This window comes from Anser cygnoides, chromosome 3 (genome assembly GCF_040182565.1).
Source record: "Anser cygnoides isolate HZ-2024a breed goose chromosome 3, Taihu_goose_T2T_genome, whole genome shotgun sequence".
Lineage (NCBI taxonomy): Eukaryota > Metazoa > Chordata > Aves > Anseriformes > Anatidae > Anser > Anser cygnoides.
In genome coordinates, this window is record NC_089875.1 from 69,912,875 (window position 1) to 69,928,834 (window position 15,960).

A 15,960-nucleotide genomic window follows, 5' to 3' on the forward strand; every position below is an offset into this window, starting at 1 on the left:
GTGGATATCTCATAAGTTAAGGTCAGGATCTGACTATACTTACGCTGCTATAAATCAAGAGGAATAACTTTGGAATAAATGGAATTTTTGCAAGTCAATATAGAAGCAGAATAAACTGGTGTCCTAATCTCCTCATAAATACACATCATTAGATACATTAAGAAAAATGCAAGCATCTGTTTACTGTATGCCCTGTACCAGCAGTGAGAATATCACACAGAAAGAAAGAAGGCAGATGAAAGAAACACAAGCTTTTATATTATAACAAAAAAGATGCTGAATGGTGACTTAACTGGGGATTAACATTTGCATTTGCAAGTAGTATCTCTGTTGTAAATGGGCACTGTAATTACAAAGAAACTAGTGAGAAACAAGGCAAAATATAATAATCCACATCAGTTATATAGTATGCATCCTGTTTATCAGAAAGAATATGTAACAGATATCCCCTTTCCCTGTTTTGCTTGCAATAAAACAATGTTTGATTCAAAATTTTTAGGTACAGGCCAGCTTTCTTATAATACAGTCAGAGACAATCAGTACTGTGACTGACCCCATTACTTTGACAGGGTTTTGGCATGCTACCAAAAGAAGCAAAATATGAAGAAGCCATTATAAGTAAATAGACAAGCCAATATCAGTAAAAGGGTTATTGTTAAATCTGTGTCTTTTACATAAATTGATATTGCTTAGCAGCATCAATAATATTTCTGTCCTGAAGAGGTTCATTTTGAAGTTTGTGGTTGGAGTCTATGAAAGTTGAATGTCCAGCCTCTGCTTCTCTTTTTCTTCAGTTCCTTCCTGGCATAGAATCCAATTCTGCAAATGGGATTCCTGCAGATCTGAGGGGAATGATGGCACTGAGAAGGGCTGCACCTGATCCTCCCCAGTACTGAGCTGCTGTACATGTACTGGTGTCCTCAGACAGAGGGAGAAGAAAGTGTGCTTACCTCCTTTCATAGTCTGGCTTGTAATACAGAACCTGATCCAAAGCTGGCTGAAGTCACAGGGAGCTGCATGTGCATCAGAACCATGAATATGAGCTTTTCCAAACTATTTTTGTACAAATAAAATAAAATTGGTTGAAAAAAATTGAGATAAAAAAAGATATTTTTTGTTATTATTTTTCCAGTTTGCTTGTTTTTAGACCACAGTCTTATCTAAAGCCCACTGTGGTGAGAGGGTCTTTTTTTGCAGTACTCTTTGGACTAGACCTAATCACAGTAATACCACTGCCATATTACATGATGACTCCTCACCCTGCACTCAGCTGGAAGGTATTCAAGACAAGCCCAAATTTATACCAAAATATTTGCCATGTGTTTCAGATTAAGTCCAGTAATCTTTGAACACAGCAGAACAGATTTAACGTTTAGCACTTCCTCCTAAACTCATTTATCTTTTTCCCTCCCTCTTTACTCTCACGCCCCTGCACCCTCACGCTTTCTGTGACAGTAAAATAGCCTAAGTCAGTCAAGCAAATACAAGCACCTTATGAGGTGTGACTAACTTTTGAGCACAGCCTTTTTCCTTTGCTGCTGTTTATAGATGACATAGGAACAATTGCTGGCACTGTGGCTAGCTTAAAGGACTTAAAGCTGGTAGTGAACAAGCGGACTAGAAACATGGCAATATTTAGCTTTCTGATCGCCTGCTTTGTGATCAGCGCTGACATCGCCTCCTCTTGCCAGAATACTGACGACTTTGTGGGTGCCAGCTCTCCAGGAGACATTGTTATAGGAGGCTTGTTTGCAGTTCACAGCGAAATGCTGCATCCAGAAGAGCATCCCATCAAGCCAGTCATTCAGAACTGTGCTGGGTGAGTAACGTGACAATTACATACATTACAAAAGAGATCACTGGAATCTGGCGTACACTTCTCATATTAAGATCAACAAGATATGTTTCTCTTGCATTTCTTAGTCTTTAAGAAGATCTTAGGCATCAAATAAATTACATGCAATGTAACAGAGAATGACAAAGAATGGAAAAATTACAGTAGAAAATATTATGGCTGCCTGAGGAAGGGAATGATTATTTGATCCTATTTCAGTCTTCATATTTAGTCAAATAGCCTTTGAGGTTTGTGCTGAACAATCATTTAATTGCCCCGTAAATACCAATTTTTTGGTATTTATTTTTTATTGTTATTTATTTATTTATTTATTGGTATTTATTTTTTTTATATATCTGTAAACTAGTCTGCTGTGCAGTTCATTATTTGTTATGAAGTTGCAACCAGCTGGTTCGATCACAAGGATTCTGCTCTATTTTATATAAGCACATATAGAAGTATGTCACTCACCCCACAGGGCAGATCACTTATAATCTGTGATAGCACTTTGCTGTGATAGCACTTTGCTGACTAGATTGTAATTGTTGTAATCACTGTAGTTATTACATCTTGTATTAAAATTGTGGCATTATGTTACAGGATAGGCTATACAGACACCATGTCATGTGCGAGTTCAGCTTTAGAATGTACATCAAAATAAGTCATAAGTTGTCTCAAGATCATTTGAAATTTATTTTGGTTTGTAAGATTTGTAACTTCAGAGACCGTAACCTGAGAGGAGCATTGGTTGCACTGCAGGCAGCCTGTTGTAGCACATTTCTGATTAAGGAAGTGTTATCATGTCCACTGGCAGTAAGGAGGAAAGCTGTACTAACTTTGTCAGGTTTACAGAGGATTTAGGAATGTTTCTGCAACCACTGGAAGACATCAACCTCTGAAATATTTTCTTCTATTCTGAAATATTTAGTCGTCTCTTTGCTTCAAGCTTTTGCTGAAAATAAATTCATTTTTAAAAATATACCTGCTAGGTCAGATGGAACAAATCGTAACAGCCTCACTGGCTTTGACAAATACTTCTTGATATCACTTGCAAATTTCCATGTACTGTAAAAAGTCTGTTTTTAGCACCCATTTTTCAGAAAAGCATTTTTATTCAAGCATATTTGAAGTGTTGTTTTGATTTTGCTTGTTCTTCCATTTAGGTGAGACAAAAATATATGATTTCTGTTTGTTTATTTATTTATTTATTTATTGTACACTAAAACCCAAGCAAATCACATTAAATGTAATTTTCTTTCAGTAGCTGTCAAATTCTAGAGGATATGCTCAAAACAAACTGTGCCTCAGCCTTAGTCCTAGAAATGTTTTTCTAATATGAAACTTGTGTGTTTCCTGACAGCTTCGAAATTCAAGTTTTTCTTCAGACACTTGCAATGATACATGCTATTGAAATGATCAACAATTCGACATTATTATCTGGAGTTACTCTGGGCTATGAAATCTATGACACCTGTGCAGAAGTTACAAAAGCCATGGCATCTACCCTGAGGTTCCTGTCTAAATTCAATTCTTCTAAGGATATTGTAGAGTTCAAGTGTAACTATTCAGACTACATACCAAGAATTAAGGCAGTCACTGGAGCCAGTTACTCTGAGGTGTCAATGGCAGTTTCAAGGCTGCTGGCATTGCAACTAATCCCACAGGTAGGTCTGAGGAAATTATTTCATTTTGGACAGAGGGTCAAATTTACCATGGCTAGAAGAAGATGTGGCTCTGATTGGAGGCATTGCGAGTCACATCTTTGTTACAGAGCAGGATTTGACTCAAACTGAGAACATCAGGAGGGGTGAGATTGAACTCGAAATGGAGGGCTTGATCCCCTTGACTAAACAACGGCAGGTAGTGCTGTTTTATATGCCCAAGGTACACCCCTACACCTACCTGCTCTTCAAGTGTGGCACTGGGCTTTTGTCAGCCTGGCAACACGACTGGGTTGTCCTGCTTGGCTGTGATGGTTACTTTAGAGTACCTCAGTTGCCACTCAGTGTCTTTGTTCAGGAAATCAAATTACAACTACTGTGTCTAGTTTAGCTGGCAGTGAATATAACAATACCCAATCCCAAGCTGAAAATCAAGATGCAATCTAATTCGGCCAGAATTTGGAAATTCTCTCCTGCCTGAGAGACGTTAGATTTTAGAGTCTGGAAATGTTTGGAGAAGTGTTGCTCTAAAGTTTTAGTTCTGGTGCTCTTCAAGCAGCTGTAGAACAGAAGGAATACAACCCTGTAGATCCACATTGGTCCTTCCCAAAACACCCTTCTCTATTTCCGACCTCTGTAGTGCTAGTGCTAGTACTAGTGCATACAGTCCCATGCTTGCACTTAGGCCAGTGCTTCCATTACTACTTTTACTGTTGTAGAGAAGTTGGTGTCAAAGCCAGGACTTGCTGCCAACAGTGAAACAGGAGGGCCACTTCCACACCATCTTCTGCCACACATTAGGTATGGTAATTTGACATATATTACCTTACTGCAAAGTAGCAACATAGTAAACAAACCTGCAAAACACTTAAAATCTGAACTAAATATAATTCTAACCAAATCTTTTCCTCTGCAATTGTAGGGAGTAATTATGATCTCCAGCCTCACTGTAGGAGCTATAGTTGATATATAAATTAAAATGCCACACTTGAACTTAATTAAAAGGCAAGTGATGAAACAAATCTGTATTGTGACATGGAGATGGAAAAGGTGACAGATTTTTCTCATCAATAGCATCTGACATTATCAATAGCAGATTACCATCAATACGAGATTACTATTGGTAGTAATCTGCTAAAAAACATTAAGCTTTGGCTACCTCTCCAGATAGGTGGTTCTCATTTTGGAAAGCTTAGATGTATTTTTTAAGTAATGTCAAGCAACGTAGGAAATAAGAGTGTAGGGAAAAAAGAAAGGAAAAAAGGAAAAAAAGAAAGAAGGAAAAAAGGAAGAAAGAAAGAAAGAAGGAAAGGAAGAAAGAAAGAAAGAACAAATTAGGCAAGGATCAAAATAAAAATAGATTTAAATAAATTTTTTCCATTTATGTTTTTTCTTGCTACATTACATACAAGAAATACATACATACAAGAAAAAGGTCATATTTTATATATGAAAGAATTAAGAATTATTATATTATTATTATATATTATATATATATTATATTATTCTTTAGTATCTTTTTTTTTTAATTTTATTTTTTTTTCCTGGTAGGCTCTTCTAACAGACCTTATGACCCCTCTAAAACACACTAATTAAATTTTGGAGAGAAAGTATATATGTGGGTGAAGCATAATTTACTCAGTGTTAGAAAAATATTGCAAAATGTAAGTGTACTAGAAATTTGAATAACTCAAACAACATTTGAGCACTTCCAATGTTTTAAGTGTTGTTTTGAACAGCATGTTCATGGTATCTCAACAGGTTAAAGCAAAATCCTTATACCAGCATAACTGCCATAGGTATTTTGAAAGGTTTTATTCTCTGCCTTCACCAAAGCAATTAGGTGCATGAGGATGAAAAGAGTGGAAATGGTACTGGGCACAAGTCTACATCCTAACAGCAGGGTGAGGAATCCTGCCCCAGTTGGGTGCACCTTGGTCATGCTCAGTCACAGGAGGAGGGAGCCCCGAGTCAGGTGGGATGAAAGAAGTCGCAGCAGCTTTGGGTGTCTCAGCATCCTTTAGAGGAGAGCACATCCATAATTTAACTGTTCTCTCCTCCTAGGTCAGTCCTGCATCGTCGGCTGAAATCCTCAGTGACAAAATCCGGTTTCCTTCATTCTTCAGGACTATCCCCAGTGATTTCCACCAGACAAGAGCAATGGCCCACCTGATCTGTGAGTCTGGGTGGAATTGGATTGGAGTAATAGCCACTGATGATGACAACGGGCGCTTTGCTCTGGAGAGCTTTGGGGTCCAGGCCATGTCAAACAATGTTTGCATAGCTTTTAAAGAACTGCTGCCTGCCTATCTCTCTGACAAAACCTTTCATACCAAAGTTGATCATGCAGTCGAGAAGATTGTCAAGGAAACCAGAGTAAATGTTATTGTAGTCTTTATGAGACAATTCCATGTGCTCAAGCTATTTAAGAAGGCAATTGAGAGAAATGTAAATAAAATTTGGATTGCAAGTGATAACTGGTCAACAGCAGTGAAAATCAGTACAATGCCCAATATCAGACAGCTGGGAACTGTTGTGGGATTTGGATTTAAGAGTGGAAACATAACCACATTCCAAGACTTTCTGAGGAACCTTCATGAAAAGCCCACTGAAAACAACAAGTTTTTAGGTGAATATATTATGCTTTTGTCAGTCTGTGCACACCTGGAATATCACGATTTTCAAATGTGCATTTCAAACCAATCCCAGGATGATCTGATGCAAAATGTTGAGAATAAACAACACATCTGGAGAGATGATTTTTTGAATGCCAACATTGAACCCGGATTTATCCATAGTACTATACTTGCAGTCTATGCCATTGCTCACGCCATTAAAGGGCAATGCAAAACCAGAAACTGCAAGGATCCCTCTGCTTTCACTCCCTGGGAGGTATGATGTTAATTCTTTCAGGTCTCATTCTCTCTACATAACTTCCTTCTCATTTTTCCTCCCACATTCCTGGATTTGCTGGCTTGGTCCTTGTACTAAATGCCTTTTTATTCCTGTTCCTGCCTTTCTTCACCACTGCATGGGCCAACTGAAATCACAATCCTTCTGCCAGAGCAGCAGTTGCTAACTGCTGCAGTGTTGAGAGCCAGCTTTGCCTCCTTTGTTTTGGCCCATGCAGACGCAGAAGCTCCAGGTGCTAAGCCATGGCTGTGTCCTGCTATAGATAGAGAAGAATTATTGCAATTCACACCCACCATCTCTTTCCTCATGGATACAGCAGCAGCAGCTGGAAATACCTGAATCCACCAGTACAGAGGCGATCTTTAGCTGCTGGGCTTCATTAATTACCCCAACACTTCCCACATCACCTTTGAAGGGCATGCAGAGAAGTCACCACCTTGGATGAAGGCTCCAGTCTGTAGGCTGCTTGCTGGGTCATCTTACCAGCTATTTGTGTGGGATAGAATAGAAATCTATAGTCAATCTATGGCTGACTTATCATCTATTCTGCTACTGATGGTTGGTCCTGTTGCTGCAAACCACTGTAGTAATCAGCAACGAGTGCTCTTGAGTGATGGGGATGGTACAGGAGAGGAAAGTTCCCCAAAGCCTTTCAATTTCCCTCTCTCTGTCCCCAGTTGGTCTGTGTCCAGCTTATATACCTCTGTAATGAATCGTTACTTGAAATTGAAAATGCGGCAGACCATTCTTCTGTCTGGTCTTGATTTATATCGAAGTGACTGCTAGGAAAATGTGACACAATCTTTCAGATGGGTTAGGTACTTGTTATCAGACTCTACTGAGTGGGAAAAGGACAGGAAAAATCAGACAAGTAAACCTGACCTGACCTTTTACCTGAGAACCTGCTCAGAAGTATTCACTTTTACACACTTTTACTCAGAGGATTAAACAAAAGTTCATTTAAAAGTCAAACATCTACTGAACCACTCTGACTTGCTCTGACCTCTTATCGTGGGTCAGGGCAGGTCAAACCAAGATAGGGGATTTGAAAAAAAACAAACACCCCTCTCCCCCCCAAAAAACACCCAGTAACAATCAAACTCCTACATGAATTTGAAATGCAGATGGGACAAATTCAGGACTGCTCTACAGGGGATGCTGAATTAATCATTGCTGAATTAAATCCCAAACCACGCAAATTAAAAGTCCTGCTAAGAGGCTTAGAACTCATGAAGTAAACCAAAAGAGAGACTTATTCTCCCTGTGCTCTTTTCATAATACATTTTCTCTACACTAAACTAAAACCCTTCAGAAATCAGCATACTTAAAGCTAGGGATGCAACTAATGCTTATCACTTACCTCCACATACAGAGAAACAGCAGTGTCATCGCTATTAAACACATGCAAAAATAAATATCAAATAAATCATACTGTTGCTAGTTATTAGCCCCTTCTGTCTGAAGCTCAAGATGTATTCCAAAAGTTCTATAGTTTCCATATTTTTAGGGAAATTGAAAAAGTGGAGATGAGAAAAATTAAAGGAGTAGCCTGAGGATACAGAACACCAACAGTAAAAAAATCCTGTTCAATCCCACAAGACTGTGCAATGTCCAACTAAAATGAAATATCATTTAAAAGCACACTTTAGTTTTTCATAAATTTGTAGACATGCAGTGAGAATGTGTGAACTCTCATAAAAAGTGATGTTATATATGAAAAAATAATGCATGCCAGATTTGTTTATACATATATATGCCAGAGACTTTTAAAGTCATATATTTGTCAGCATTTTCTTTAAATGCTACAACTATCACAGAAAGATCTATGTAAGATTGTGCTTTTCAAAGGGCAGTTAAATTCAGCCATTCACCAAAACCTTGGATTGTTTCCTCATTGATTAACCCCTATTACTAAAAACTGTTAAGCCTGCAAAGGGATAAAGCCTTTGCTTCAATTAGGAGCCACGGTAGCTAATGAAAGACCTTTTATGGTCTCCATGTGAATTGGGAGAAGGTAATATAAATGGGTTGTAATATTAAGCTGGATAACTGCCTTATCAAAGAGTGCTTGCTTTGATATTTCCTGTGATCTATCAAATATAGCCTTGCTGTCCGCTGTCATTGTGCCATGCATCACCTCATCTGAGCAAACTGGCATTTAGTGTTCATTTCATGACTTAGTGTCCCACCTTGCAATACAGAGTATCTGAGTTATGGGTGAAAACAATACTAAAGTAGATATTTCCAGACCCTGGGGGAGGAAGTCTGGGGGAAGAAGTCTGGGTTGCCAATTTCCTTCCTTACTCTGGAAGGAAATGTTGTCCAGATCTACTTTGCTGACAGTACAGTAACAACAGGAGCTTCATTCACAGTCATTCTTTACAAGAAGGGAAGTCCCAAAGGCCATTTTTTCCTGAAGGCAAAATCTTTTTTTTTCCCATCATCGTACCAAAACCTCCAAGGCTGGAAAGAAAAATATGAACTTGGATATTTGTAGACATTGCATAGAGTTAAGAAATGATTATTTGTGCTTAATAGTTTTTTTAAGTCAACAGGATTGTCAGAATAATGTAAATCTGTATAGGATGTCAGATTAACAGTTATACAGATCCCTTTTAAGATTTTTTTTAACTCCTAAAAAGCAATATATTTTTTTCATTTGATATTATCATATAGATCTGAAAGTATTGAGTGTATCCCACTGAAATGATATTGATATGTCATCATTTCTTCTGTTCAGCTCCTTGAAGAACTTAAAAAAGTTAGAGTCATCGATGATGATAAAGAAATCAAGTTTGACTCCAAAGGAGATATGAGAACTAGTTATGATGTACTTCTCTGGAAAGAAATTGATGGTCGCATGGAAATCACCACTATGGCAGAATATGACACAGAGAAAGGTGACTTTATCTTTGAGGATGATGAGAAAAAAAAAGAATTTCTGAACTTAAAGGTAACTTCCAGTTTGTTTACATAACACCTGAAATTTGTTTCATGTGTTCTTTCTCTGACATTCACAACTAAAATATGTGTCAGCTAGAAACCTCTCATGTATTTTCATGTTCTCCCGTTTGGAGTGAAGCATCCTGTCTGGATATATTCAACTGCCATTATATATATTTTGAGAAGTACTTGAGCCTGTAAGCAGGCTCAGTGATTTGAAATTGGTTTATTTCTCCAGAATGCTCTTAAGAGGTTTCCTAAGTTACATCTGTCCTAAGGATGCTACTCCAGAATCTTGAATTGGGTTTTAAAATGGAAAATACTTATAAAGGTACCCTCTCTTACATAAGGCAACCATTTGTTTTGTACATGAAGACTCATATCTGCTGACTTTAATGCTGGAGAAAAAAAAAAAAAAAAAGTCTTGATTATTTACTCCTGTTAGAGCTGGGGTCAGCACAACTGCAGAAGGCAGCACCATCCGGAGCCCTGGCACTGGTGTAGGCAGGACTGGTGGGTGGCCCCAGCCAGTTCCAGCTGGGTAATGTCATCTGTGCATGGGTGAAGGCTTTGGTTTATTGTGTAGCGAATGTGGCTGTGCTGCAAAGCACGCACTGCTAATAAGACAGAGGAAAGGCAGTTTACTGGGTGTGATGAATATAGTTTTTATGTGAAGCCTCAGCCAGCAGGAAAGGCTGAGGACAGAAGAGGACCTCACATTTTGTCCCTCTTTGTGGCACAGCCTAGGATGGTGAGGAAATGCCTCCATCTGCTTGTGAGCCCCACCTGGGATGGAGAAGAAAACAGCAGTGTCCCTCAGGACTGCTTCTCCATTGTATAAAACTTGTCTTTGGAAGGAGCTGAACTCAGGCCTTGTGAGAAGGCCCTGACCACGCACCTGATAGTGGGCCTTGGCAATTCAGGGGTGATCTGCCGAGGGTGAGGCATGTTAGAGCTGTGGTTCAATGCACCCACCGGAGCCGGGGTGTATGCCCTGGGGTGTCAGGACCACACTTGTGATGTGGCCCACCCGAATCCCCTCTCAGAGGCTTCTGGGCTTTCTCTGGGTCTGGATCCCAGAAGCCTAACTTCTAGTTTCAAAGCTGGATCTGGATTTTTAAAGGTATAGACAATCACACTGAAGTAGGGCCAAAAAAATAAAATTATCAGGTAGATAATGCCCCATCCTGTCACTTCTTGAGCGTGTGGAGAAAATGCAAGAAAAACATTGCCTACACTGGCTTTTTACAACATCACTTTCAGATTCCCCTAAAATATGTTAGATACAAAAAGAGATTTCAAACCATAGTGTTATTGGAGGGCTATTTTAAGAGTTCATTGTAATTAGTCGCACCTGAGCTGATTTTTTTTCTTCCATCCTCTGCTCACTGCAGAAGGTTCAATCAACGTGCTCCCAGCACTGCAGACCGGGACAGATGAAAAAGGTTACAGAAAGTCCACACACATGCTGCTACGAGTGTGTTTACTGCCCGGAAAACCATTACAGCAATCAAACAGGTAAAGAATTGTGATCCAAATAAAGGCTGATTTAGAAATCAATAGAATTGTTTGGTTTGTGTATAACGAGCCTTGGCAACCTCGTGTATAACTTTGGAATGATATTAAAACATTTGTTTATGCTTGGTTTCAGAAATATGAAAGGGAAGAACACTCTTCAACATATAAAACTTAGTTTAAATGTTTTTTAGAAGACCAAGCTTTAAACAATCAGATTTTACAGTTGACTAGCATTATCCTTGATTTGGATGGAAAGTCTGGCTGATATTTCTGTGAGACCACTTCTCATGAAAATAAAGCCTTGCTTCAGTATCTTTCTGCAGTACAGCCAGCTCTATGGCATTACAGCCAGCCCAGTGGAAATATGAGGGTTAAATATTTTGTATGCTGGCACATTTTTTTTTTATCTTAAACAGGAGCACTGTGAAGTTAGATAAAAACCATACAGTAGTATTTTCTAGTGTCAAATCCAATGTGTATTTTACTGCTGGTTCATTTGTAGTGTGAGTAAGGTTTTTGAAAGTGGGAGATTAAATACAGAGGAGAGAGACGAAATTAAGAAATTGGGGTAGAACGTATTTTAAAAATACTGATAGCTAGCAGAAAGAAATTTCTTTTTATCCCCTTTTTTACTCAAATAATAATGAAATTTCTCCCTATTGGGCAATAGGAATTTTACAGAAAAAGCACTCTTTGAAAGCATAATCTACCGTAACGTTTATTCTTGCTGGTGCATTTCAAAAAATGTCTGAGAAGAGAAAGTATTTTTTTTCTTGTCAGACTAGGTGGATGAAAGAAACACAGTTCCTCTCCGGGCAGACAACCAATTCAATCCCAAGCCACTGCCCTTGTTTCACTGTCTGTCCAGAGCCAGCCACTGCTGGCTCCCCAGACCCCCAGCTCCTCCGCCAGGACTGTGTCAGCAACAGCCAGAGCTATCAGATTTACTTCAGGTTCCGACTTTATCTTCCTTTTTTGTGCTTTCAGATATGGATTACTGCTACCGGTGCCACAACAAAACCTACTGGGCTCCTGTGAACAGTACTACGTGCTACAGGAAGACGATCCACTTCCTCAGCTGGACTGACTGGTTTGCTATTTTCCTGCTCCTCCTCTCCAGTTTTGGGGTTGTGATGATTTTCTCCATCAGTGTCATATTTACTAAAAACTTGAACACGCCGGTGGTAAAGGCATCCGGAGGTTTAACTGTCTGCTATGTTATCCTCCTCAGCCACTTCTGCATTTTTTTAAGCACCATCTTTTTCATAGGTGAACCCACAGAATTCAAATGCAAAACTAGGCAATCCCTCTTTGGCATAAGCTTTGCACTTTGTGTTTCATGTATTTTAATAAAGTCGCTAAAAATTTTACTAGCCTTCAGCTTTGATCCCAAGCTGCAGAATCTCCTGAAATGTGCATATAAACCTATTCCCATTGTGGTCACCTGCACTGGGATTCAAGTTATCATTTGCACCTTCTGGCTAGTATTTAGGACTCCTTTCGTAATGCAAAATTTCTCAATTCCAGGATCAATAATTCTAGAGTGTAATGAGGGCTCTGTTGTGGCTTTTGGGATTATGCTGGGCTACATAGCTGCTCTAGCCTTCATCTGCTTTATATTTGCCTTTAAAGGCAGGAAGTTACCAGAGAACTACAATGAAGCTAAGTTCATAACCTTTGGCATGCTGATCTATTTTATAGCATGGATTGTATTCATCCCTGTCTACGCAACTACATTTGGCAAATACCTGCCAGCAGTGGAAATCATTGTTGTTTTAATATCCAATTATGGGATTCTCTGTTGCACATTTCTTCCTAAGTGCTATATCATAATTTACAAGCAAGAAACAAACACGAAGTCTGCCTTTCTCAAGATGATTTACACGTACTCTTCCAAGAGTGCAGGCAGTGTTGCTGTTAGCCAGATTTCCTTGGATTCAAAGTCTTCCGGCTCCCAAGCTACTGTCTCAGGCTCGTGTAAAGCTGAGAAAAACTCTGCAAATGGAAACTGCCTTTTTCAAGTGCCTGGGCAGAAGCAAATAAAAGAGAAAATTCTTCCTAAAAGTGCAGTAAGATGTGTGTCCAGGAAAAGACTGTCCAGCATATGACTGGGTGGCTCTGAAGTACTGGAAGATGAAAAGCCATTTAGTGAGCAATTCCTTTTTCAGGTCTCTCTTCGTTTGGTACCCCCCAAGGAGAGCAGACCACCTGAAATGCCTCTGGCACTTCAGCAGTTACTCATTGATAGGCTTGAAAGGCTACCCCTGGTCACAGGGTCCAGCCCCTGCTCCTGCAGGCACAGTTCCCTCCAGCATCTCCCTCCAGTCCCCGTCCCACTCCCATCCCACAGGCCCTCTGAGCCAGGCAGAAGTGTTAGGAAGGTTTTACTTCTCACAGACAAGTAGGCATGCACGTATGGGCTTACACCCACTTTTTCTTATGTCTTTGCTGCCCAATTGCTTAAGGAGGTTTTCTTCTCAGCCAGGTCTGTTTTACAGATCAAACAGAGATCTTTCCTAGCCTTTGTTTGCTAGGATAAACAAGCTCAGTCCTTTAATCTCCACTTTTAAGATAGGCTTTCCATTCTCGTGAACATCCAAAAGTAACCATTTTCATTTGGTACATGTGAATTCTTTAAAAAAATAAAAAATAAAAAAAAAATCTGCCCAAAATACATGCCTTATTCCAGATGAGTGCTACAGCAACTTTCAAAATGCCTTGTATTTACCAGGGTGATAATGAGTTAGAGATAGGTCTATATAAAAATTGAAGGATTTCTCTGAAGCTTTGTAGTTAAATGTATGTTAATCTAATTTTCACCCATACTAAGATGAGACACATTGATTCATCTCATGCAACTCCTGTGACGCATGCAGAGAGAGGACCCATTATGCTTGTCCCCAGGTGTGCTGTTAGTTCAAAACTTATGAACACCAATTCATTCCCCACATTAACATGAATAATGTAATGACCAGAATCAACATGAATGCAACCTGGGAATTTTACTTTCTTTGATACATGTTAAAAAAAATCTGATTTTCGACAAGAACACAGTAAAGCAGTATTCCAATACATTGAAATAACACAGGAATGAACTGCTGTCAGCTGCACTGGCAGAGTATCTGTGGCTCCGTGACTATAGCTATGCAGGAGCTTCTGTGCGAGAGGCACGCTCCGAGAAGGAGGATTTTTTCAGTGGACAACTGTACTGCATCTCTAAGGCAAAGAATGGCAAAGTCTTTCTCATGCTGAGAAGGCCACGGCTTTCTCTTGGATGCTTCCACAGCCAGGCTGGAAGGGTTCTTCAAACACTAAACAGCAGAGCAGTGCTGCCAGTCTGGGACTGGGCAGAGTGCTTGTCTGTGTTCATAAAGCCCCTAGTCTGGACCAGAGAAATCATGGTTTTCAGTTTTAACTTCTATGCATGTTACTGTGAAAGAATGTTAACTTCTTCAGTTTTGTCTAACATCTGGTTAGATCAGGAATAATTGGACACTCTGGCAAGCCAAAATGAAGTTCAGTAGACATGGTGTTACACGGACATAATACGTTATTGTTTTCTAAAATATATCTATTTTTCTATCATTTCTGTTTATATGTTGCAGCCCATATCTATATGATATCTTTTGCTACCAGGATTCTGTTAAAAATATCTATAGATTACATTTCAGGAATGGACACAGGTAATGCAATTACGTTGATGTCGGCATGTACTTTATATGCATCTGTGAAGACATTTTAAAGTAATTTAAATGGCAAGGGTGCAATTTACATATAAATTTTAGCAGTTATGTAATTTCTGTAGCTGATTAGAAGAATGAAGGTTTATGCACGTACATTTATATGATAAATGCTGTTTATGCATCAGTTGTTATGAGTACTGTTTGGTATATGAAGCTATGTATGATTAAGGTTAAAATTCCTACAGTTTGGCTGCCGGTGCAGCAAAATGTCTCTCCCTCAAAGAGGAAAACAAAGCTTACATCACACAATGACTTTCAGTGCTAAGCTGGTTAGAAAAGCTAATATGGCTAGAATGTTGTACCTGTATTTATTGTTCTCGAAAGTGGTGAGCATATCATGTCTCGAACACGGGGATGATTAAAGCCATGTTGTTATTTAAAATTGAGCTTGCTTACTTAATTTCCTTACCTCTCCCTATGAACTTTGGGTTGGCCTTGAACTGCAGCAACACACCTACCTGTGCAGTGCTTCCACCCAGATCTCAGTGAGCTGCTTACAAGTGTCCTTCAGGTTGGCAGCCAAGCATGGGAGGGCGATTCCCCCTGCAGGACAGAGAGGAAAGTGCCTTGGAGGAACTATGACAGCGCTATGAAGGTGTCTATACAGGCGATCTTTAAGGAAAGGCATCACATAGGTCATAATTCCAAGGGAAGACCATAAAAGAACAGACAAGAAAGGAAAAATTAAAAAAAAAAAAAAGTTGTTCTTCTTTCTGATCTAGTTTTAAATACATCCCATGCCTCCTCCTCCTAGGAAGCTCTCCACTGCATAGAAACTTCTCCACTTCAGTAGTGCCACCAAGTCCCCTCTGTTAATGACTTCTGTGTGCTACGTCTGCCTCTCCAGATACTCACATCTTCTTTGTAAAGCACAATCAACCAGACCTAGATGAGAGGATGTAACAGATTTGCTAGCTAACCTTGGCAGGAAAAAGAGAGAAGGGGGAGAGGCAGAGAGAGATACCAAGCTGTGTTGTGTATGTTTTTAAATGTCTGTGTTGGTCGGACTGCGTAGGCTGAAGAGGTTGGCTCTTCTTTCTGGCTCAGGGGATGCTCTGCTTTCTTACTTTGAAAAGAATCCAACACAAAACGTCAGAGTGCTAAAATGTCTATCTTCATATTTTTCGTCTCTGAAAGTGATAGAGAGGACACATGGTCCCCATACACAATGCTGTCCAGAGAAGTCAAGCATAAAAATGCTATTTGTTGAGGTCTGTGGGAGGCTGCTCTATTCAATCATTTATGGTTTTATGTCATTCCTTGTAATAATACTGAATGCCCTCTAAAGCCAATACCAAAAACTGTGAAACATCTTTAGAGAGAATGAAGACTGTGAAGGTCACCAAGT

The 15,960-nt window shown here is 39.4% G+C and overlaps 1 protein-coding gene across 1 annotated transcript; it reads left to right on the forward strand.

The window, feature by feature from the left end:
• Positions 1–1,107: 1,107 nt before the first annotated feature.
• On the forward strand, positions 1,108–15,916 carry GPRC6A (G protein-coupled receptor class C group 6 member A). The gene is made up of 6 exons (XM_066994385.1): positions 1,108–1,819; positions 3,195–3,498; positions 5,560–6,387; positions 9,149–9,361; positions 10,746–10,869; positions 11,857–15,916. Exons 1-6 carry the CDS (start codon positions 1,626–1,628, stop codon positions 12,975–12,977), a joined length of 2,784 nt encoding a protein of 927 aa, XP_066850486.1. The 5' UTR covers positions 1,108–1,625; the 3' UTR covers positions 12,978–15,916.
• Positions 15,917–15,960: the final 44 nt, after the last annotated feature.

What these genes read in the sequence shown, in the direction of transcription:
- GPRC6A (XM_066994385.1), top strand. Translation starts at nt 1,626, where the DNA reads ATGGCAATATTTAGCTTTCTGATCGCCTGCTTTGTGATCAGCGCTGAC. An exon ending in CATTGCAACTAATCCCACAG is followed by an intron (nt 3,499 to 5,559) that starts GTAGGTCTGAGG and finishes CTCTCCTCCTAG; the next exon opens with GTCAGTCCTGCATCGTCGGC. An exon ending in CCATTACAGCAATCAAACAG is followed by an intron (nt 10,870 to 11,856) that starts GTAAAGAATTGT and finishes TTGTGCTTTCAG; the next exon opens with ATATGGATTACTGCTACCGG.